This window comes from Pristiophorus japonicus, chromosome 8 (genome assembly GCF_044704955.1).
Source record: "Pristiophorus japonicus isolate sPriJap1 chromosome 8, sPriJap1.hap1, whole genome shotgun sequence".
NCBI lineage: Eukaryota > Metazoa > Chordata > Chondrichthyes > Pristiophoridae > Pristiophorus > Pristiophorus japonicus.
In genome coordinates this window covers 215,530,185-215,553,581 of record NC_091984.1, presented here as the reverse complement: position 1 = coordinate 215,553,581, position 23,397 = coordinate 215,530,185, and the positions used below count along the sequence as shown (strand labels likewise).

The 23,397-nt window shown below is 43.8% G+C and overlaps 1 protein-coding gene across 1 annotated transcript in view; it reads left to right on the top strand.

The window, feature by feature from the left end:
• Positions 1-23,397, top strand: part of ttc28 (tetratricopeptide repeat domain 28) — an 842,907-nt gene that overhangs the window by 627,491 nt on the left and 192,019 nt on the right. The window contains exons 7-9 of the mRNA XM_070886369.1: positions 5,195-6,536; positions 21,151-21,674; positions 22,759-22,868. Coding sequence (XP_070742470.1) covers positions 5,195-6,536; positions 21,151-21,674; positions 22,759-22,868 — 1,976 coding nt within the window. The remainder of the gene's footprint in view (positions 1-5,194; positions 6,537-21,150; positions 21,675-22,758; positions 22,869-23,397) is intronic.

Sequence of the window (23,397 nt, the reverse complement as noted above, 5' to 3'; positions counted from 1 at the left end):
ATGGGTGCTTTGCACGCATAGTAATCATTGTTAAAGCTAGAACTTTTAATAAAGTTATCCTCATAGTAGCCATATAAATATAATGCCAAGTGGGGATCTGGTGTATCCAGTTTATTGCACATGCGGGGAAGCCTTCTGTCGGGTATGCCGATCAAGGATACGAGCACAGATTTTTTGCCTGTTTTTGTGTTATTCCTACAATAGTGCAGCACTCTGAGCATTAGGAAATATCCGTTGTTGACCAAGGTTTCCTTGGTTTTGTTAAGCTTTCGATGCTGTAACATTCAGCTGTTAAACAGTCTTGAGCCTGGAGAGAGATCCTATGCTTTTCTTTTTTGTTTTTAGAAAAGCTCTCATTTCTTTCTGCTTTTTTGGAAAATTAAAGACCAAACAGTAAAATCAGCATGGCCAGGGGATAAAGTGGACCCGAGTGGCTCAAATTTCCAGCAACTTGAAAATGGGACTGTAATGTGGTCGAAAGGCTGCTAAATTGATAGCAGCTGTCTAATGCTGACTGTATTACAGAGGCCCCATAAGCATGTGCCATCACATACCTACTGTACAATCCATATAAAAGATGGCTTTACTCTGACTCCCCCCACTAAGGCAGAATTCAGATAACAGGCAGTAGAGATTGCGGTTATAAATCATCCAACCAGGGTCAAATTTGAAAAGACATGCCAAAATTATTTTTTTTTCTTAAATGCTGTAATTTGCCTCCTTTGGTTTAAAGCTACATTGCTGATTAGATTAATCCAGCTCGGCCTCGACCTGAATAAATATACAGAACCAATGCAAGTCCATGAGAGGACTGTGGATGCTTAAAGCCACAGTACATCGCTTCATGCTGCTGCAGTGTGTTGCCTGTGATTTCATTCTTAGTGACAGAAGATATTCGGAGATTATATTCTTATCCCGAGAGTTTCTGAGTTTTGATGCCCACTCAGCCAGTTTTAAACCGAACAGTCTGGTTTCCGGGATGGCCAATTTGTGATAATCCAAAACAAAACGATAAATAAAATCCTATGTGCTCTTGCCAGAGGCCCTGATTTGCGAATATGCAGTGTGCTTTATATATATATATGTGCATTGCCTCTATCTCGTTTTGGATTGGGCAAAAGGTGAGAGTCCTATGTCAGGTATTTGAATGAATGCCATTCACTTTTGCCTGCAGCTTTCATCAGCAGCAGTCAGGGTCACTTGCTGATTTATTTTCCAGCTTCTGGTGTGATCTTCTATAGAGCTCCCTGCTGCAGTACGCAGTTATTTATGTGGTGCTCCATTGTGATACCTAGTTATTTAAAGGAAACTCCCATTACCATACTGTTGTCTTTATGTTCTTTGTTCATAAAGAAAGACTTGCATTTATATAGCGCCTTTCACGACCACCAGACATCCCAAAGTGCTTTACGGCCAGTAAAGTACTTTTGGAGTGTAGTCACTGTTGAAATGTGGGAAAAGCAGCAGCCAATTTGTGCACAGCAAACTCCCACAAACAGCAATGTGATAATGACCAGATAATCTGTTTTAGTGATGTTGCTTGAGGGATAAATATTGGCCAGGACACCGGGGATAACTCCCATGCACTTCATCGAAATAGTGCCATGGGACCTTTTACGTCCACCTAAGAGAGCAGACGGGGTTTAAAGTCTCATTGAAAAGACGGCACCTCTGACAGTGCTGCACTCCCTCAGCACTGAACTGGAGTGTCAGCCTCGATTTATGTGCTCAAGTTCCTGGAGTGGGACACACAACATTCTGACTCCGAGGCGAGAGTGCTACCTACTGAGTCACAGTTGACTATGGCACTCTCTTGTCAATGTGTTGGTCTTTAATAGTGTACGCACTTTGCCCGTAGTGATGAATACAGATAAAGAGCGTGACTGTCAGTATCTTTGGTTTTCATGAATTCAGAAGACTGACAGCACTTTAATAGGAATTCAGTTTTAAATCTTCCTGCCCTCATGGAATGCCTGCTAAACAGCCAGGTAGCCATTACTCCTTGTAACATGACTTCTCCCTCCTCCAGCAACCAAAGGGAATCCAGGTGCACCTCCAAATTTCCACTTTGAAATTATCTGGTCGAACTTGACATCCAACATGTACCAGAGCTTCCAGAGCAGCCTGTTCCAGAAAAATAATCTTTCTGCAGACTCCCAACTTTAGCTCTTCTGATAGCCTCGATGGTAAATTCATCGTTCAGTGTTATATTAATCCATACATACTGGAAGAGCAGAGGTTTGACCAACTGTGTCTACCGAGTTAGCTGTAATCAGCTGGGGCAATGGTAGCCAGCTTCATCCGGCTTCAGTGCAACTCGGCTATAGGCGGGGAAAAAAAATCAAGCAGGCTTCCCACCTCTGATTGCTGTCTAGTGAGTCCTGCTGGGAGAAATGTGCGCAGCAGTTGGGTCAAGGCGTGATATGGTTAAGCTTTGTTAGCCCCCCAAGGTTGAATGACCTGCTGGCATTCATTGTCTCGGCTCGGTCTGGAAGAATGGGCAAGTTACTGGAGGACGCACCTCTAGTAAAACAGCACCTCTAAGAAGTGAAGTAAATCAATTCTCCGATAGTACGACACTGCCCTTTTAAAGCAGCCAGGCCTGAGTACTTTGGGCCTCACGGAGCTAGGTCTGAGTACTTTGGGCCTCACGGAGCTAGGTCTGAGTAATTTGGGCCTAACTGGGCCCCTTTTAAGAAAAATCCTTTATTTGGCAAGTACTGTTCATATTATTTACAACAACAGTCTGTCCACATGGGAAAGGCCGGTGTACAGTAATGGAAAATGTTGGAAATGTATAGCAGGCCACTCAACATATGAAAGAAAGACAGGTTGATGGTTCTTGTGTAAGTCTCCATTTGAAATCATTAACCTCTATGTTCACTTTAAAATGCCCATTACCTTTCCAGCATTTCCTGCTTGTATTTCAGATTGCTTCAGTTTTTCTTTTTTGTCCTCAACATGTAATATTTAATCGGAAACTGATGTTTTATTTTGACACCCAGATTTCTGTTTTTTTATTTAACTTGGAAAGTTTTGTTTCAGTAACAGAGAAATGAATGTGTGCCAGAGTGAATCGAGCCTCTGTGGTGAGACCATTGTGGACAGGAATTTCCTGTCCCATACACATCCTGGACTGGGGATTTCTTTAATTCATGGCGGAGGTGATCATTACAGGAGGTTAGGGCTACTGTCCAGAGAGAGATGCTGACTGTACAGCCAGAAATTCAGCTGCGTCGGGGTTTCACTTAAGCCTGACTTCCTCTGAAAAGCTTAAGGACTGCACAGTATCACTATTGTCGTTACACTGGATGAAAGGGTAACAGTTCACTGGTGTCAGGAATGGTAAGACCCACCTGTGTTGCTCCATCAACTCTTAGAAATGAGCTGTGTTTATGTGCATGTCAACCTCAAAGTAGCAAAAGCAGGCCAACAAGTTGAAAAAAGGTGACAACTCGCAAACGGACCTGACATGAAAGCAAGTAGTTACAGGGGCTTTATCACTGAAACTTGTGGTGGAGGGATGAAAATCTTAAGTGCATGAAAGCTTGAAATGGAAGTGCAAATGTTGAAGACATAAAATTGGAAAGTCCTGGGGCATGTTCCCCTGGCGAAGTTTTGAATTTTTACATTAAAAATGATGCGTGCTGATTAATTTTAAGTGTTTTTATATTCAACAACAACAAAGACTTGCATTCACAGAGCACCTTTAACATAGGAAAACTTCCAAAGGAGCTTCAGGGGAGAGTGATCAGACAAAAATTGACACCAAACCAGAGAAGGAGCTATTAATCGGGGTGCCTGGAAGTTTGGACAGAAAAGTAGGTTTTAGTTTTTTAAGGAGGGAGAGAGAGGCAGCAAGATTTAGAGAGGGAATTCCGAAGCTTAGGGTCGAGATAGCTGAAGGCACAGCCTCTAATGGTGGGATGAAGGGTGTGGGAGGGATGCATAAGATATCAGAGTTAGAGGGATGCAGAGTGGGAAGAGGGCTGTCGGGCTTGGAGGAGGTTACAGAGATTGGGAGGGGTGATGCCATGGAGGGAATTTTAAGTTTGAGGTGATGGAACACTGGCAACCAGTGACGGTCAGCGGTCACGGGGATGATGGTGACTGGGACTCTGTGCAGGGTCGGATACGGCAACAAAGGTTTGGATGAACTCAAGTTTATGGAAGGTGGAAGATGGGAGGCCAGCTAAGAGAGCATTGGAGTTGAGTCTGCAGGTTATTAAAGCGTGGGTGAGGGTTGTAGCAGCAGATGAGCTGAGTCAGAGGAGGAAACAGGTGATGTTCTAAAGGTGGAAATCGGCAGTCTTTGTGATGGAATGGGCATAGGGTCGGCAGCTCACTTTCTCAGTTGTATCACTGATACATAATCCTAAATATATTATTGCAGTTATCTACAGTACAATAAAACAGCCAATGGCACTGAACAGTATTAACACCAAATAGTTTCCTTCGAACCTGTAAATGTTAAAAAGAAAGACTTACATTTATATAGCGCCTTTCACGACCACTGGACGTCTCAAAGCGCTTCACAGCCAATGAAGTATTTTTGGAGTGTAGTCGCTGTTGCAGTGTGGGAAACGCAGCAGCCAATTTGCGCACAGCAAGCTCCCACAAACAGCAATGTGATAATGACCAGATAAACTGTTTTTGTTATGTTGATTGAGGGATAAATATTGGCCAGGACACCAGGGATAACTCCCCTGCTCTTCTTCAAAATAGTGTCATCGGATCTTTTACGTCCACCTGAAAGAGCAGACGGGGCCTCGGTTTAACGTCTCATCCGAAAGACGGCACCCCTGACAGTGCAGCGCTCCCTCAGCACTGCACTGGAGTGTCAGCCTAGATTTTTGTGCTGAAGTCCCTGGAGTGGTACTTGAACCCACAACCTTCATGACTCACCGGCGATTGTGTACTACCCACTGAGCCACAGCTGACAGATGATTCTAACTGTATAAAATGTAGGGTTTTTAAATAATGTTTGTGGTGGGACTTGTAAAATACATGGGGTCCACATGTGAGGAAGTACAAATGCCGATCATAAATTGTGAAGCTGGTGAATTGCGTTTCAGTGGCTCAAAGTTCATGTTTAGATCAGTGTGTGCTGAATTATAAAAAGGGTGACTCAATGTCTGAGTTGTTTGAACTTCATTAGCAGCTAACCACTCTTATTTGTGCTTTTGTTAATTAGGTATAATTCACCAGATGAAAGGGGATTATGAAACTGCACTGAAACTCCACAAGACTCACCTCTCTATTGCTCAGGAACTTAGTGACTATGCTGCACAGGGAAGAGCCTATGGGAATATGGGCAATGCCTATAATGCCCTGGGTATGTATGACCAAGCAGTGAAATACCACCGTCAAGAGCTACAGATCTCCATGGAAGTAAATGACCGAGCATCACAAGCGTCAACCCACGGCAATCTAGCTGTCGCCTACCAGGCTCTGGGTGCCCATGATCGGGCCTTGCAGCACTACCAAAACCATCTGAACATAGCACGAGAGCTACGGGATATACAAAGTGAGGCCCGGGCGCTTAGCAACCTCGGTAACTTCCACTGTTCGAGAGGGGAGTATATTCAGGCTGTTCCATATTATGAACAGTATTTACGCTTGTCTCCTGACCTACAAGATATGGAGGGCGAGGGAAAAGTATGTCATAACCTTGGCTATGCCCATTACTGTCTGGGAAACTACCAAGAGGCTGTGAAATATTATGAACAAGATTTAGCTCTAGCCAAGGACTTGCACGATAAACTTAGTCAGGCAAAGGCCTACTGCAACTTGGGCCTAGCATTTAAGGCCCTTGGTAACTACGCTAAAGCAGAAGACTGTCAGAAATATGTTCTGTCATTAGCCCAGTCACTAAACAATGCACAAGCCAAATTTAGAGCTTTAGGCAACCTTGGTGATATTTTTGTGTGCAAGAAAGATGTGAACGGTGCTGTTAAGTTCTACGAACAGCAGCTGACTTTGGCTCATCAGGTTAAAGACCGGAAGCTTGAAGCCAGTGCTTATGCAGCTCTGGGTACTGCATACAGATTAATACAGAAATATGACAAAGCATTAGGATATCACACACAAGAGCTTGAGGTTTATCAAGAACTGGGGGACTTGCTGGGAGAATGTAAAGCACATGGCCACCTTGCAGCAGTCTACATGGCCCTTGGAAAATACAGCATGGCCTTCAAATGTTATGAAGAACAGTTGGATTTGGGACAAAAGCTAAAAAATCCCAATATTGAGGCACAAGTTTATGGCAACATGGGAATCACCAAAATGAACATGAATGTAATGGAAGATGCTATTGGCTACTTTGAACAGCAGCTGGCTACGCTGCAGCAGCTGAGTGGCAATGATGCTGTCCTGGATAGAGGGCATGCGTATGGAAATCTGGGAGACTGCTATGAGGCATTAGGAGATTACGAGGAAGCTGTAAAATATCACGAACAGTATTTATCAGTGGCACAGAGTTTAAATCGAATGCAGGAGCAAGCCAAAGCCTATCGAGGACTTGGAAATGGGCATCGGTGAGTGCTAAGCGGAATACAATCAATGTCTGTGTGTGTTTGTGTATATGTATCTCTCATTCCCCTGTGCCATAACAGCCAAAACTGTTCAATCACTGGGGAGAAAAAAAACCACTTGAGGTTTATAAGATTTCCTAAATGACATGTAATGGCTCTAAATCCAGTTTGTTTCAGACCATCTGCAGACGCAAATTAATTTTGTTTAAAAAAAAAAATCAGTGAATAAGCATCTGTGCTAATCATCTAAATAGAGTAAATGTGGAGTCAGATCAAAGGAAAGCTAATAGAGTTTTATATCCTATTATACTACAGTTAGTATATCGTATTGATATACTTGTAGTACTGCTATTTCTCAGGCTTTAATTAAATACTCTAAACTGCATATGCCTGCCATTACTGAATGTTTTTATACTGTCAGGGGGAGAATGGGGGCGGGTAAGTGAAAATGGCAATATTTTAAATGCTTCTGCCATCTAGAGTATGGAGGCCACTCCGCACACACTTCAAGATTCCTTTTAGGGCACCACACCTAGCCTCACCTGCTCTGGACCAGGCCAGTCAAAATCACCCCGGGTTCCTGATTAATCTCCCTGGGTTTCTGCTCCTGATCGGCCCACACTGCAGATTGTACGTGCGGATGTCGGATGAGAACAAGATTGGGCTTAGCTATAACTTCCGTGACGGACTAGACTGCCAACACTTAATATCTCGGTTCATACCTGAAGAATTAGTACTGGGAGAGCAATTGATGTCTTTGAAGCATACACCTTAAAAGAGTTAGCCCCTTCAAAAAAAAGGCAGGAGAACACTGAGAAGAGTGGTCCAAAGGCTGCCTGTAAAACCCATTAACATTTGCTTCATAATTAGTCACTGGCCAAAGACTGTCCTAAGTGGAGGAAGTGCATCCGGGAGGGCGCTGAGCACCTCGAGTCTCATCGCCGAGAGCATGCAGAAACCAAGAAACCATGCAGGCAGCAGAAAGAGCGTGCGGCAAACCAGTCCCACCCATCCTTTCCCTCAGCGACTGTCTGTCCCATCCGTGACAGGGACTATGGTTCTCGTATTGGACTGCTCAGTCACCTAAGAACTCATTGTTGGAGTAGAAGCAAGTCTTCCTCGTTTGCGAGGGACTGCCTATGATGATGAATTAGATGCAGGATTTCAGATCGCAAATAACATTGTTAGGAATTAGTCTTTTCACTCTGTTACATGGCCTGTAAAAGGGATGACAGGGCATGTGAATTGCAAGAGAGGTTATTAATGGAGGGGAGAGCCTGCAAATAAAGTGGCACTCATGATGTCCGTGAAAATGTCCACAACTTTAACTGATTGCCCCATTGTTGAGGAAAAGGTAAGAGAGAGAGCTTGGCAAAGGAAGGACAAGATAAGTGGACAAAGATCTATGTTACTTGGTGCAATGGTTTTCAATCTTTTCTTTTAGGGTGACCCTGTGCACCACTTCCATCGCCTTCCCTGGCCACTGCTCAGGCTGTACTAGATATTAGCAACATTGGAGTCCTCCTTGTCTCTGAGCCGAGCTTCGGAATTCATATCCTCTTCATCACAAAGAGTGCCCACACGATTTGATTTCTGGGTGACTATCTTATATTGATTGCCTCTAGTTATGCTCTTCCGCACAAGTGGGAACATTCTCTCTGTATCCACTCTGTCAAAACCTTTCATAATTTGAAAGACGTCTATTAGGTCACCCTTCAACCTTCTCTTTTCAAGAAAAGAGAGACCCAGCCTGTTCATCCTTTCCTGATAGGTGTACCCTCGCATATCTAGAATCATCCTTTGTAAATCTTCTCTGCACCCACTTCAGTGTCTCTATATCCATTTAAAATTGGCAACCAGAACTGTACGCAGTGCTCTCCTCACTATGGTCTAACCAAGGTTCGATACAAGTTTAGCATAACGTCACTACTTTTCAATTCTATCCCTCTAGAAATAAACCCTAGTGATTGGTTTGCTTTTTTTATGGCCTTGTTAACCGTGGCGTTACTTTTAGCGATTTATGTATAACATTGCCTGCCTACGCCCTTGCTTCAGCTTATCTGCTGTTGAAACGCTCATCGTTTTTGTTACCTCCAGCCTCGGCTATTCCAATGCTCTCCTGGCTGGCCACCCATCCTCCACCCTTCAGAAAATTGACTCCATCCAAAACTTTGCTGCCATATCCTAACCTGAACCAAGGCCTGCTCGTCCATCGTCCCTGTGCTCGCTGACCTACATTGGCTCCCAGTCCACCAACTCTTTGATTTTAAAATTCTTGTCTATGTGTTCAAGTTCCTCCATGACCTCACCCCTTCCTATCTCTCTAATTTCATCCGGCTTTATAACCCTCCAAGAACTCTGCCTTCCTCTAATTCTGGCATCTTGTGCATCCTCCATTTCCTTTGCTCCACATTGAAGGCCATTTCTTCAGCCGTATAGACCAATGCTTTGACTTCATTGGATGACATAGGATATACAGCACAGAAACAGGCCATTCGGCCCAACCTGTCCATGCTGGTGTTTATGCTTCACTCGAGTTTCCTCCCGCCTTTCCTCATCTAACTGTCAGCATAACAGTTATTCCCTTCTCCCTCATATGCTTATCTAGCCTCCCCTTAAATGCATCCATACTATTTGCCTCAACTACTCCCGGTGGTAGCGAGTTCCACATTCTCAACACTTTTTGGGTAAAGAAGTTTCTTCTGAATTCACGATTTGATTTCTGGGTGACTATCTTATATTGATTGCCTCTAGTTATGCTCTTCCGCACAAGTGGGAACATTCTCTCTGTATCCACTCTGTCAAAACCTTTCATAATTTGAAAGACGTCTATTAGGTCACCCTTCAACCTTCTCTTTTCAAGAAAAGAGAGACCCAGCCTGTTCATCCTTTCCTGATAGGTGTACCCTCGCATATCTAGAATCATCCTTTGTAAATCTTCTCTGCACCCACTTCAGTGTCTCTATATCCATTTAAAATTGGCAACCAGAACTGTACGCAGTGCTCTCCTCACTATGGTCTAACCAAGGTTTGATACAAGTTTAGCATAACGTCACTACTTTTCAATTCTATCCCTCTAGAAATAAACCCTAGTGATTGGTTTGCTTTTTTTATGGCCTTGTTAACCGTGGCGTTACTTTTAGCGATTTATGTATTTGTACTCCGAGATCCCTCACCCAGACTCGCACCCTCCAAATAATGTGACCTCCCTATTCTTCCGACCAAAATGTAATACCTCATATTTAACTGTGTTGAAATGCATTTGCCAATTTCCTGCCCAAACCTCTCCAACACTCCACCTTCCTTTAAGACCCTCCTTAAACCCTACCTCTTTGACCAAGCTTTTAGTCACTCCTCCTAATATCGTCTTTGGCTCGGAATCCAAATTTGTCTGATTGCGCTCCTGTAATTTCCTTGGTACGTTTCCGACATTAAAGGTGTTCTATAGATGCAAGTTGTTGGTGGTTCATGCACGTCTTCAAATCTTCCAAATAATAACGAATAACCTAAACCTTGATGCAAATTATTGGACTTTGTCTGGTATCCATTAAATAGGGGAGTGACTTATGAATTGGATTTTACTGCAGCACATGATGATCAAAGACAACATATACATTGTCAGCTCAGTTCACATCATAAACTGATACTTGACCGAAGGAGGCCATTCGGCCCATCGTGCCTGTGCCGACTCTTTGATAGATCTATCCAATTAGTCCAACAGCCCTGCTCTTTCCCCTTAGCCCTGTCATTTTTTTCCCTTCAAGTATTTATCGAGTTCTCTTTTGAAAGTTATGATTGAATCTCCTTCCACCACCTTTTCAGGCACTGAATTCCAGATCCCAACAACTCGCTGAGTAATCTTTCTTCCTCAAGCCACCTCTGGTTTATTTGCCCATCACCTTAAACTTGTGTCCTCTGGTTATTGACACTTCTGCCACTGGAAAAAGTTTATCATTATTTACTCTTATTAAAACTAATCATGATTTTGAACACCTCAATAAAATCTCATCTTAACCTTCTTTGCTCCGAGGAGAACAACCCCAGCTTCTCCAGTCTCTCCACATAACTGAAGTCCCTTCATCCCTGGCACCATTCCAGTCAATCTCTACTGCACCCTCTCCAAGGCCTTGACATCCTTCCTAAAGTGTGCTGACCAGAATTGAACACAATACTCCAGCTGAGGCCTAACCAATGTTTTATAAAGGTTCAGCATAACTTCCTTGCATTTGTACTTTAAGCCTCTATGAATAAAGCTAAGGATTCCATATGCTTTCTTAACGGCCTTTTCAACTTGTCCTGTCACCTTTAAAGATGTGTGTACATGCACCCCCAGGTCTCTCTCTTTCTGCACACCCTTGAAAATTGTAGCATTTAGTTTATATTGTCTCTCCTCATTCTTCCTACCAAAATGTATTACTTCACACTTCTCTGTATCTGCCATGTATCTGCCCACTTCTGTCTATATCCTCCTGAAGTCTGTTGCTATCCTCTTCGTTGTTTATTACATTTCCGAGATTTGTTTTATCTGTGACTTTCTGCCCTGCATACCCAAATCCAGGTCATTAATATATATTTAAAAAGAGCTGTGGTCCTAATACCACACCCGGGGGAATATCACTGAGTACTTCCCTCCAGTCTGAAAAACAACCATTCACCACTACTCTCTGCTTTCTGTGTCTTAGAATCATAGAGATTTACGGCACAGAAGGGGGCCATTCGGCCCATCGTGTCTATGGTGGCAGTCTAATCTCACTTTCAAGCTCTTGGTCCGTAGCCCTGTAGGTTACGGCACTTCAAGTGCAGATCCAAGTACTTTTTAAATGCAGTGGGGGGTTTTGCCTCTTTAATTTGTCTTAGCCAATTTTGTATCCACGCTGCCACTGCCCCTGTAATCCCATGGGCTTCAATTTTGCAAACAACTCTTATGTGGTATTTTGTCAATCGCCTTTTGAAAGTTCATACATATATACACATCAACTACACTACTCTCATCACCCTTCTCCGTTACTTCATCAAAATACTCGATCAGCTTCGTCAAATGCAATTTGCCTTTAACAAATCCGTGCTGACTTTCATTTATTAGCCGATACTTTTCTAAGTGCCAATTAATTTTGTCCTAGATTATTGTTTCTCAAAGTTTCCCCGCCTGACTGGCCTGTAGTTGCTGGGTTTAATTCCTCTTTCCTTTTTTGAAGAAGGGTGTAACATTTGCAGTTCTCCTGTCCTCTGGCACTGCCCCCATTTCTAAGGAGGATTAGAAGATTATGGCCAGAGCTTCTGCAACTTCCACCCTTACTTCCCTCAGTAACCGAGGAAGTTCCTTGATCACACACTTGCACGTGGCTGACTTCGCAGATTACAGGGCCTCATTGTGCTGAAAGCTGTGTCAGAGTCCTGTACATAATTTATGTGACCCTATTAAAGAAACATCATTAATACGCCACACTTTTATTGTACCTTGTTAAATATGATAGAGTATAACGCAATCTCTAAATGTTTATAGGTGTATTCCTACCAGTCTTTTTCCAACTTGATTTGATTCTGAACTCAACTGGAAAAAAACAGTCAGGTTATAGGTATGGTCTATCTGGGCCAATCCTAGCAGATCTAGTTTTGTTGCAGATGCCTTTCTGACTATCAGTTTTGGGGTAGCTAATTCAATAATAATAGCAACATCAGCTTACATCTCCATAAAACTCCTGATGTACAGAGCATTTTACAGTACGGTGATGAAGTTTTGCTCCAAAGGAAGAAAGGGAAAGTCGCTCGGCTGGTGGTCGGAGGAGGGTGGTGGTGGCTCGGGGCGCAGCGGCTGGATGCCTGGTCGAAGAGAAAGGCCTTGAAGGGGGCTCTTGAAATTAGGAAGGAAAGTGGCGGGATATGAGGCTGCAGTTCCATCGGGAAGCGGTGTAGTGGGTGAAAGAGCATTCCTGATGATAGCGAGGGGGGAAACGGAGAAGAAGAAATGAACTGATGTTGGAGAAGCTGAGCATGTGTGCAGGCAGATATCGCTGGGTGAGATCACTGAGATTGGGTGGAGTGAAACCATAGAGGGAGTTGACAGCAAGTCAGGGACGTTGACGTCAATTTGGCGGGGTATGAGAGCTCTTGGAGCTTTGTGTGGTTGAGGACTTGGGCTGTGGCACTCTGAATGAGTTGCCATTTGTGGAGAGTGGAAACAAGAAGGCTGGTTTAGAGGGCTTTGGAGAAATTGAGCCTCAAGATTCTGGCTGCTCTGGGGGGAGAGCCAGGTTATGTCATAGAGATGGAAGAAAACAGTCCCATTAACAGAAGAGAATTGAGGGATTGTTCTACTCGTGTTTCTGACTGGGTCAGTATTGGGATAGCCAGCCCTGTTAAATACTCATTCCTGACTGGGTCAGTACAACGATAGCCAATCCTTTAAACCTAATAACCTAGATTCAGCAACATTTGATTTAAATATTTCTGACAGGAACATTTTAGCACGTGACATTTATGGGGATCAGTAGGTAGACCTCTTGTAGTTGCAGATTCAACGTAGTTACAGCCTAATTATCCTTAAACTTCACATGCGAGCATGAAGTTGGGTTATTCTACAATATGTAACTTAATTGAGAGGAAGTGGAACAGAGTGGGAGTCCTGTCCGACTTGTTGCACTGCACTAATCCACAATGGGAACATTTACCCGGGAAAGGTGCTCCCAGCTGGGACGCATTATTTGAAGTATTTGATTGCATTGGTATTTTGTAATTCCTCTGAGTCATATTTCCCACCTGGGACCATTTTTACTGGGAAGTTTCTGAACAATGAAGCCAGCAGGAGGAAGTAAAACAATTGGGGTTGTATTTCTGCACGGTACAGCTGTACAGAGCTCGGAGCTCAGAGCACGGAGCAGAGTGCAGTCGATGGAATTATAGTAACATGTGATCCATCAAATGCACTGACTTTGGGAACTAACTGTTGGAATTTATTGTTTTGAGATTTTGTACAATACAGTCTTGTTATTATGTGACTGACTGACCTTACAGTAGTTCAGACTGTTGCTATGTGGCTCACTGATGCACCTCAGCAACAAAGCCTGTCACGAGTTAGCAGACTTATCTTACTGACTGACCCCATAATAATGCAGCCCTGTCACTGTGACTGATTGGCCCATAATAGTGCAGTGCTCTCACTGTGACTGATTGACCCATAATAGTGCAGCCATGTCACTGTTGACTGACTGGCTCACAGTACTGCAGATCTGCCACTGCATGACTGTCTGACTGACCTCATGATAGTACAACCCTGTGACTGATTGACTGACACCACAACAGCATTGTGTCATTGTGTGGCCAGCTAACTGATCCTATGATATTCCAGTCCTGTCGTAGTGTGACTGACTGGTGCTCCGATATGAATCATTTTTGCACATCCTATTACTTTTAAACCTGGTTATTTATTTGTATTGGTGGCGTTGATGCAGTTCAGCCATTTAAATGAAATTCAAAACCTTTCAGCCACAATTTGTTATTTATTGCTCTACAATACAACAGTTGTATTACTGTGATCATTTCATTTTGAAAAAATAATTTACACAGTTTTCTAAAAGAATGACATAGCTGCCATACATGACGTCAGTTAATGTGCCGTGAGTTACTTGAGTCAGTGCTTAAGAATTAATCTCTGGTGACTGGCATTTATAAATGATTATTAAGATATAGTGCTGAGTGAAGCAGGGCTTGGGGAAAATATCGGGTATCCAACTGTAACTGAATAATTGTTATTAAAACAAAAGGTCAGAATGATTCATGACCGTGCTTGCTGGTGTAGAATGATTGAATTTAATATCAAAGGGTTCGCCATGAGCTAATCCTCAATGAAGTTCAAAGAGCAGTGATCTTCTTAGACTAAATTTACCAAACTGAAATCCGGACTAAGTTCCCATTCATTTGCCCCAACCTTCTGATAACCTCCAGATGTACAAAACATGCTCGGGCTGAGCAGCTTCCAGCAATACCCTCGTCCCTGTTCTCTCTTTCCTATTTTTGCACATTAACTTCAGGGCCGCACAGGAGTCTCTCCACTGTCCACACAGTACTGTGTTAGAAGTGCGAACATCCCCAACATCAAAGCACTGATCACACTCGTACAGCTCTGTTGGGTGGGCCACATCGTCCACATGCCCGACACGAGAGACCCTAAGTAAGCGCTCTACTCGGAGCTCCTACACGACAAGCGAGCCCCAGGTGGGCAGAGGAAACGTTTCAAGAACATCCTCAAAGCCTCCTTGATAAAATGCAACATCCCCACCGGCACCTGGGAAATCCTGGCCCAAGACCGCCCAAAGTGGAGGAAGAGAATCCGGGAGGGCGCTGAGCACCTCGAGTCTCGTGGCCGAGAGCATGCAGAAAACAAGCAGAAGGGGTGTGTGGCAAACCAGGCTCCCCACCCACCCTTTCCTTCAACCACTGTCTGTCCCACCTGTGACAGAGACTGTAATTCCCACATTAGAAACATAGAAAATAGGTGCAGGATCAGGCCTTTCTGCCCTTCGAGTCTGCATCACCATTCAATATGATCATGGCTGATCATGCAACTTCAGAACCCCACTCCTGCCTTCTCTCCATACCCCCTGATCCCTTTAGCCATAAGGGCCACATCTAACTCACTTTTGAATATAACCAACGAACTGGACTCAACAACTTTCTGCGGTAGAGAATTCCACAGATTCACAATTCTCTGGGTGAAAAAGTTTCTCCTCATCTCGGTCCTAGATGGCTTTAACCCTTATCCTTAGACTGTGACCCCTGGTTCTGGACTTCCCAAACATCGGGAACATTCTTCCTGCATCTAAACTTTCCAATCCCAGCAGAATTTTATATGCTTCTGTGAGATCCCCCCTCATTCTTCTAAATTCCCGTGAATATAAGCCTAGTCGATCCATGTCTTTCTTCATATGTCAGTCCTGCCATCCCGGGAATCAGTCTGGTGAACCTTCGCTGCACTCCCTCAATAGCAAGAATGCCCTTCCTCAGATTAGGAGACCAAAACTGCACACAATACTCCAGGTGTGGTCTCACCAAGGCCCTGTACAACTGCTCCTATACTCAAATCCTCTCGCTATGAAGGCCAACATGCCATTTGCTTTCTTTACTGCCTGCTGTACCTGCATGCCTACGTTCAGCGACTGATGTACCATGACATCCAGGTCTCGTTGCATCTCCCTTTTTCCTAATCTGTCACCATTCAGATAATAATATGCCGTCCTGTTTTTGCCACCTAAGTGGATAACCTCACATTTATCCATATTATACTGCATCTGCCATGCATTTGCCCAATGTCCTAGGGGGAGTGTTTGCCAGTGCTGTTGGGGAGGAGTTAAACTAATATGGCAGCAGGATGGGAATCTATGCAAGGAGACAGAGGGATGTAGAATGGGGACAGAAGCAAGAGATAGAAAGAAGAAAAGTAAAAGTGAAGGGCAGAGAAACCCAAAGCAAAAAGGGCCAAATTACAGCAAAATTCTAAAGGGGCAAAGTGTGTTTAAAAAGACAAGCCTGAAGCCTCAATGCGAGGAGTATTCGGAATAAGGTGGACGAATTAACTGCACAGATAGCAGTTAACGGATATGATGTAATTGGCATCACGGAGACATGGCTCCAGGGTGACCAAGGCTGGGAACTCAACATCCAGGGATATTCAACATTTAGGAAGGATAGACAGAAAGGAAAAGGAGGTGGGGTGGCGTTGCTGGTTAAAGAGAAAATTAATGCAATAGTAAGGAAGGACATTAGCTTGGATGATGTGGAATCTGTATCGGTGGAGCTACGGAATACTAAAGGACAGAAAACACTAGTGGGAGTTGTGTACAGAAGTAGTGAGGTTGGGGACAGCATCAAACAAGAAATTAGGGATTTGTGCAATAAAGGTAGAGCAGTTATCATGGGCGACTTTAATCTACATATTGATTGGGCTAACCAAACTGGTAGCAATGCGGTGGAGGAGGATTTCCTAGAGTGTATTAGGGATGGTTTTGTAGACCAATATGTCGAGGAACCAACTAGAGGGCTGGCCATCCTAGACTGGGTGATGTGTAATGAGAAAGGACTAATTAGCAATCTTGTTGTGCAAGGCCCCTTGGAGAAGAGTGACCATAATATGGTAGAATTCTTTATTAAGATGGAGAGTGACACAGTTAATTCAGAGACTAGGGTCCTGAACTTAAGGAGAGGTAACTTCGATGGTATGAGACATGAATTGGCTAGAATAAACTGGCGAATGATACGTAAAGGGTTGACAGTGGATAGGCAATGGCAAACATTTAAAGATCACATGGATGAACTTCAACAATTGTACATCCCTGTCTGGAGCAAAAATAAAACGGGGAAGGTGGCTCAACCATGGCTAACAAGGGAAATTAAGGATATTGTTAAATCCAAGGAAGAGGCATATAAATTGGCCAGAAAAAGCAGCAAACTGAGGACTGGCAGAATTTTGTAATACAGCAGAGGAGGACGAAGGGTTTAATTAGGAGAGGGAAAATAGAGTATGAGAGGAAGCTTTCTAGGAACATAAAAACTGACTGCAAAAGCTTCTATAGATATGTGAAGAGAAAAAGATTATTGAAAACAAACGTAGGTCCCTTGCAGTCCGATTCAGGTGAATTTATAATGGGGAACAAAGAAATGGCGAACCAGTTAAACAAGTACTTTGGTTCTGCCTTCACGAAGGAAGACACAAAAAACCTTCCGAAATACTAGGGGACCGAGAGTCTAGTGAGAAGGAGGTACTGAAGGAAATCCTCATTTGGCGGGAAATGGTGTTAGGGAAATTGATGGGATTGAAGGCCGATAAATCCCTGGGGCCTGATAGTCTGCATCCCAGAGTACTTAAGGAAGTAGCCCTAGAAATAGTGGATGCATTAGTGCTCATTTTCCAACAGTCTATCGACTCTGGATCGGTTCCTATGGATTGGAGGGTAGCGAATGTAACATCACTTTTTAAGAAAGGAGGGAGAGAGAAAATGGGTAATTATAGACCAGTTAGCCTGACATCAGTAATGGGGAAAATGTTGGAATCAATTATTAAAGATGAAATAGCAGTACATTTGGAAAGCAGTGACGGGATTGGCCCAAGTCAGCACGGATTTATGAAAGGGAAATCCTGCTTGACGAATCTTCTAGAATTTTTTGAGGATATAACTGGTAGAGTGGACAAGGGAGAACCAGTGGATGTGATGTATTTGGACTTTCAAAAAGCTTTTGACAAGGTCCCACACAAGAGATTGATGTTCAAAATTAAAGCATATGGTATTGGGGGTAATGTACTGACGTGGATAGAGAACTGGTTGGCAGACAGGAAGCAAAGAGTCGGATAAACGGGTCCTTTTCAGAATAGCAGGCAGTGACAAGTGGGGTACCGCAGGGCTCAGTGCTGGGACCCCCAGCTATTTACAATATACATTAATGATTTGGATAAGGAAATTGAGTGTAATATCTCCAAGTTTGCAGATGACACTAAGCTGGGTGGCAGTGTGAGCTGTGAGGAGGATGCTAAAAGGCTGCAGGGTGACTTGGACAGGTTAGGTGAGTGGGCAAATGCGTGGCAGATGCAGTATAATGTGGATAAATGTGAGGTTATCCACTTTATTGGCAAAAACACGAAGGCAGAAAATTATCTGAATGGCGGCAGATTAGGAAAAGGGGAAGTGCAGCAAGATCTGGGTGTCATGGTACATCAGTCATTGAAAGTTGGCATGCAGGTTCAGCAGGCAGTGAAGAAGGCAAAGGGTATGTTGGCCTTCATAGCTAGGGGATTTGAGTATAGGAGCAGGGAGGTCTTACTGCAATTGTACAGGGCCTTAGTGAGGCCTCACTTGGAATATTGTGTTCAGTTTTGGTCTCCTAATCTGAGGTAGGACGTTCTTGCTATTGAGGGAGTGCAGCGAAGGTTCACCAGACTGATTCCCAGGATGGCAGGACTGACATATGAGGAGAGACTGGATCGCCTGGGCCTGTATCCAATGGAGTTTAGAAGGATGAGAGGGGATCTCATAGAAACATATAAAATTCTGACGGGACTGGACAGGTTAGATGCAGGAAGAATGTTCCCAATGTTGGGGAAGTCCAGAACCAGGGGACATAGTCGAAGGATAAGGGGTAGGCCATTTAGGACCGAGATGAGGAGAAACTTCTTCACTCAGAGAGTTGTTAACCTGTGAAATTCCCTGCCGCAGAGAGTTGTTAATGCCAGTTCATTGGATATATTCAAGGGGGAGTTAGATATGGTCCTTTTGGCTAAAGGGATCAAGGAGTATGGAGAGAAAGCAGGAAATGGGTGCTGAGGTGAATGTTCAGCCATGATCTTTTTGAATAGTGGTGCAGGCTCGAAGGGCCGAATGGTCAACTCCTGCACCTATTTTCTATGTTTCACCTAACCTGTTCAAGTCACCCTGCAGCCTCTTAGCATCCTCCTCACAGCTCATACTGCCAGACAGCTTAGTGTCATCTGCAAACTTGGAGATACTACATTCAATTCCTTCATCTAAATCATTAATGTATATTGTAAATAGCTGGGATCCCAGCACTGAACCTTGCGGTACCCCACTAGTGATTGCCTGCCATTCTGAAAAGGACCCATTTATTCCCACTCTTGGCTTCCTGTCTGCCAACCAGTTCTCTATCCATGTCAATACATAACCCCCAATCCCATGTGCCTTAATTTTGCACTGAGAACTCACTTCTCGAGTGGAAGCAAGTCTTCCTCGATTTTGAGGGACCGCCTATGATGATGATGATGATAAGTGTGGTCAGTGCAGTGTGTCTCCCTGAGCTGGCCTCTTTCTGGCTGTTGTTTGCTGTAGGTGTACAGTTAAATAATTCACATCCACGACACAGAATATCAGCAAATCACTGAAGAGTTGACACCGCGTGGTAAAGTGTGAGTTGGGCGTCTGAGGGATACACTGAATAGAAGCTCACTCAGTTCGCAGGCAGGAACACTGTTTATGGCATCAGTCTGCCAGCGTCCCATTGCAAGCATGATGAAAATGGTGGATTGAGTCTATAAAAGCCCACACGCCGAGTGACTACTGTCACCAACAGGTTTCTGTCGTTATGTGATCAGCTGACCAGCCAACTCTCCCAACAAGATGGCGTGGCATGGTGTGATCCAGCAAATGGGAAATAGGAAAAAATTGAAAGAGGGAGTCCGACTCTGAAAACAGAAAGTAGCTGTCTGCCTGTGAATGATTTAAGTGCACAAATACTCCCATTACTTTTCATTAAATTGTACTCTTGTTTGTTCTTTTTTCTGAATAATCACTATTCATCTTTAACAATTCTGTCAAACATAAAAGAGCTATTGGGAAATTCTACAAGGCAATGGATGTTAATATAAGACAAATAGAAAGCTGACTGTACTTTCAAATGCAAATATAATGATACATAATGATAGACAGAATAATCACCCTTATGCTGCTCTTTTCTGAATCGCTTCATTGTTCTGAAACAGTTTTTTGGATCAATGCATGTTTTTTGAATGCAGTGGCGTTTGTCTGTGCCAAGGGCATTTTAATAGACCACAGAGAAGGAATACCAGGACCCCTCAGGGCCCTGAAATAATGCACTGTAATGATTTTATGATTTATTGGATGCAATTGTATGTAGCCCTGTCATCATCATCATCTTAGGCAGTCCCTCGGGGTCGAGGATGACTTGATTTCACACTAAAAATGAGTACTCAGGTGACTGATGAACTCATTTTAAACAGTGGAAGATGCCCATGCATGAATTATTTTAACGTGGGGCAGCCGTTGCACCCCAGCCTTCACACGGGCTTGACGGAGCAAGGTCTTGGTCCAGTGGCAAGGGAGATCCAAGACGACTGGAGACCAGGCTCTGCCCTGTAATATGTAGAGAACGATCGCCCAATCGCAAGCCTTTCATTTCATGTTATGCTTCACATGATGTTACACCATAAGAGCAAAACTGGAGTGATTTTTGAATGCCATGTGTCTCTGGCACCGAGTGCCTGTTTATTGAACCCATTCAGGGTTTGGAGGTAGACTACAATGAAGATGACAACAGGGGTTTTAAGATGCTGCTGCTGGTGTCACTGCTGCAGATATGTCATAAAATAACTTTTCCGTGAATCACTGGGAAATTTGATGTCTGATCTATTTTACAGCTTCATGTTTGTGAGTTGGGAATGTGGAAGGAACCTATCGGGGTCAGATTCCCTCTGCACTAGGTGTAGCAAAATCATAAGCCTGTTTGTTACCAACATGTACATTTCTGCTACTCATGCAAACAGAAGAAAATTTCTGCCATTATTTTCTGTATTTGTGATATTAAAGGTCTGTTGCGGTTTGGTACATCTATCACGCAGGCCCTGTGTTTGTTTGTACATCTCTCATGCACCCTGTGTATCTTTGTGGCTCCTTTGCACTCACTCTTTGCCCATTCCTCAATGCCCATTCTCCTGGCTGGTAAAGGCATGTGATGTCGAGAGACTAACAGAAATGGAAAGAATGCACTAAATTATAACAAATGTGAAAATCCCAGTGTAAACTCTGTTATAGTCCCAGATGTTGTTTGCAAGGTGTTTAACGTTTCCATGCTTGAGATAAAGTGGACTTGTTTGTTTGCACAGGGCAATGGGCAATTTGCAGCAAGCTCTTGTGTGCTTTGAGAAGAGGCTGGTGGTCGCCCACGAACTTGGAGAATCATCGAACAAAGCCCAGGCATACGGGGAGCTTGGGAGCTTGCACAGCCAGCTGGGGAACTACGAACAGGCAATTTCCTGCCTTGAGCGCCAACTGAACATTGCCCGCGAGATGAAGAATCGGATACTGGAGAGTGACGCTGCCTGTGGGCTGGGCGGGGTGTACCAACAGATGGCAGAGTATGAGACTTCCCTGCAGTACCACCAGTTGGATTTAGAAATTGCGGAGGAAACCAACAATCCTACGTGTCAGGGCAGGGCCTACGGGAACCTGGGATTGACCTACGAATCTTTGGGAAATTATGAACGAGCTGTCATGTACCAGGAGCAGCACTTGAGCATTGCTGCCCAGATGAATGATTTGGTGGCTAAAACAATCGCATACAGCAGCTTAGGGAGAACACACCATGCCTTACAGAACTACTCGCAGGCTGTCATGTATTTACAGGAAGGTACGTGCCTCTCCGCGTTAATATACTGTGGTCCTTTGAAAGGGTGATGGAGGCAGACTCAATCGTGGCCTGCAAAAGGGAATTGGATAATTACCTGAAGGAAAAAAATGTGCAGGGCTACGGGGAAAGAACGGAGGAGTGGGACTGGCTGAAGTGCTCTTGCAGAGAGCCGGCACTGGCTCGACGGGCCGAATGGCCTCCCTCTGTGCTGTAACCGTTCTCTGATTCTCTTATGTTTTCTTTCTAACCTCTCTTTCTCCACAGACACTGATGAACTACGATGTCTGATACAACACCCTTTGCTTTTAGCGCTGCCGCCATTGAAGAAACTGTACAAAACTCCCTCTTGTCCCAACAAGTAGTGACTCGTCAACCCGAGCGCAGATTAGGTGCAGCTTAGAGCTCTCCACACTAGCCCTGAATTTCCTGGAACTTTTTGGCGTAACTACTACACGAGCACGCCGTAGTGCCAATTTTGATTGCAGTGACATTTGTGCATAACTGGTTTACGCCAGTTTTACGCTGAAGCAGCAGTATGCGCAACATTTCTTGATTGTTTGTACTGTTTGAGATGCTACAATAACAGCTTATATTTAAATAGCAATATTTAAAACATAATGCATTCATCAACCCCCTCTGCTTTTCATTTACGTAACTCCGCACCACCATACAAAACACCAGTCACCCGAGTTTCCCGCACTCTCACCAGTAATGCATCATTCAGGTTTGTCAACTCACTGTTCGGGTCTACTCGGCCTTTCAGGACCCCAGGACCGGTCCTGTCTGGCGTCTAGCTCCTCCAAGACAGTCTGCAGATGATGTTTCGCAAAGGTGCAGGCCTTCCTCTTAACAGACCTGCTTCTTTCTTCGGGAGACTTCTCTGTGAAAATGGAATTGCTTTTGAGACATTGGACAGACACTGAAATAAAAATGAATGAGTTGCAGTCCGACACTTGCCTTCAACTCCCAAGCCTCAACCGATGAAAAGCCTGTTTTGCACACTTCTGTCATACTGCGCCAGAGTTTCTTGGTGTCACGCTGAATTTGTATGGTGTTTGATGTGGGTTTTATCTTTGTTGCCCAGGACTGAGGCTGGCAGAGCAGCTCGGCCGCAGAGAAGATGAGGCTAAAATCAGACATCGACTGGGACTTTCGCTGTGGGTCAGTCGAAACCTTGAAGAGGCACAACACCAGGTAGCTGATAGTCAGAGAATCAAATGCAGCAAATACCTTGCAGGAAACATAGGTGGTAACACTTAGGTGGGGGTCCATTAGGCTGAGTGTTGTATTTTCAGAAGTCCCTGTTTACTTTTCATTCCTATGATTTTTTTTAGTTTATAAAATATATATTCTGGGTAAAATTAGGTCAAAAATTCATGTTTTATATCAGAAGGGTGAAAATCAATGCTCCAAAAACTCAGCAAATATTTATGCCAACTTATTGTTAACCCACTCAAGGGGCTTTTAAAAAATACATCACAAATTGTATTCTTTTTATTTTTGTAATAAATTTGCTTCCTGATTTATTTGCTTCAGAATTCATAGCAACACATTTCTATTAAAAACTAGTTGGTTTATTAACAAAGGTTTAACAATCACACTGCACATTACCAGTTCATCCACTCGGCTCACAACTGCATACCTCTCCGAGACCCAACTGACTGGGGTTTTATTGAGTCTTGTGAACATCACGTGACTGGCTAAGCCACTCACAATGCAACAG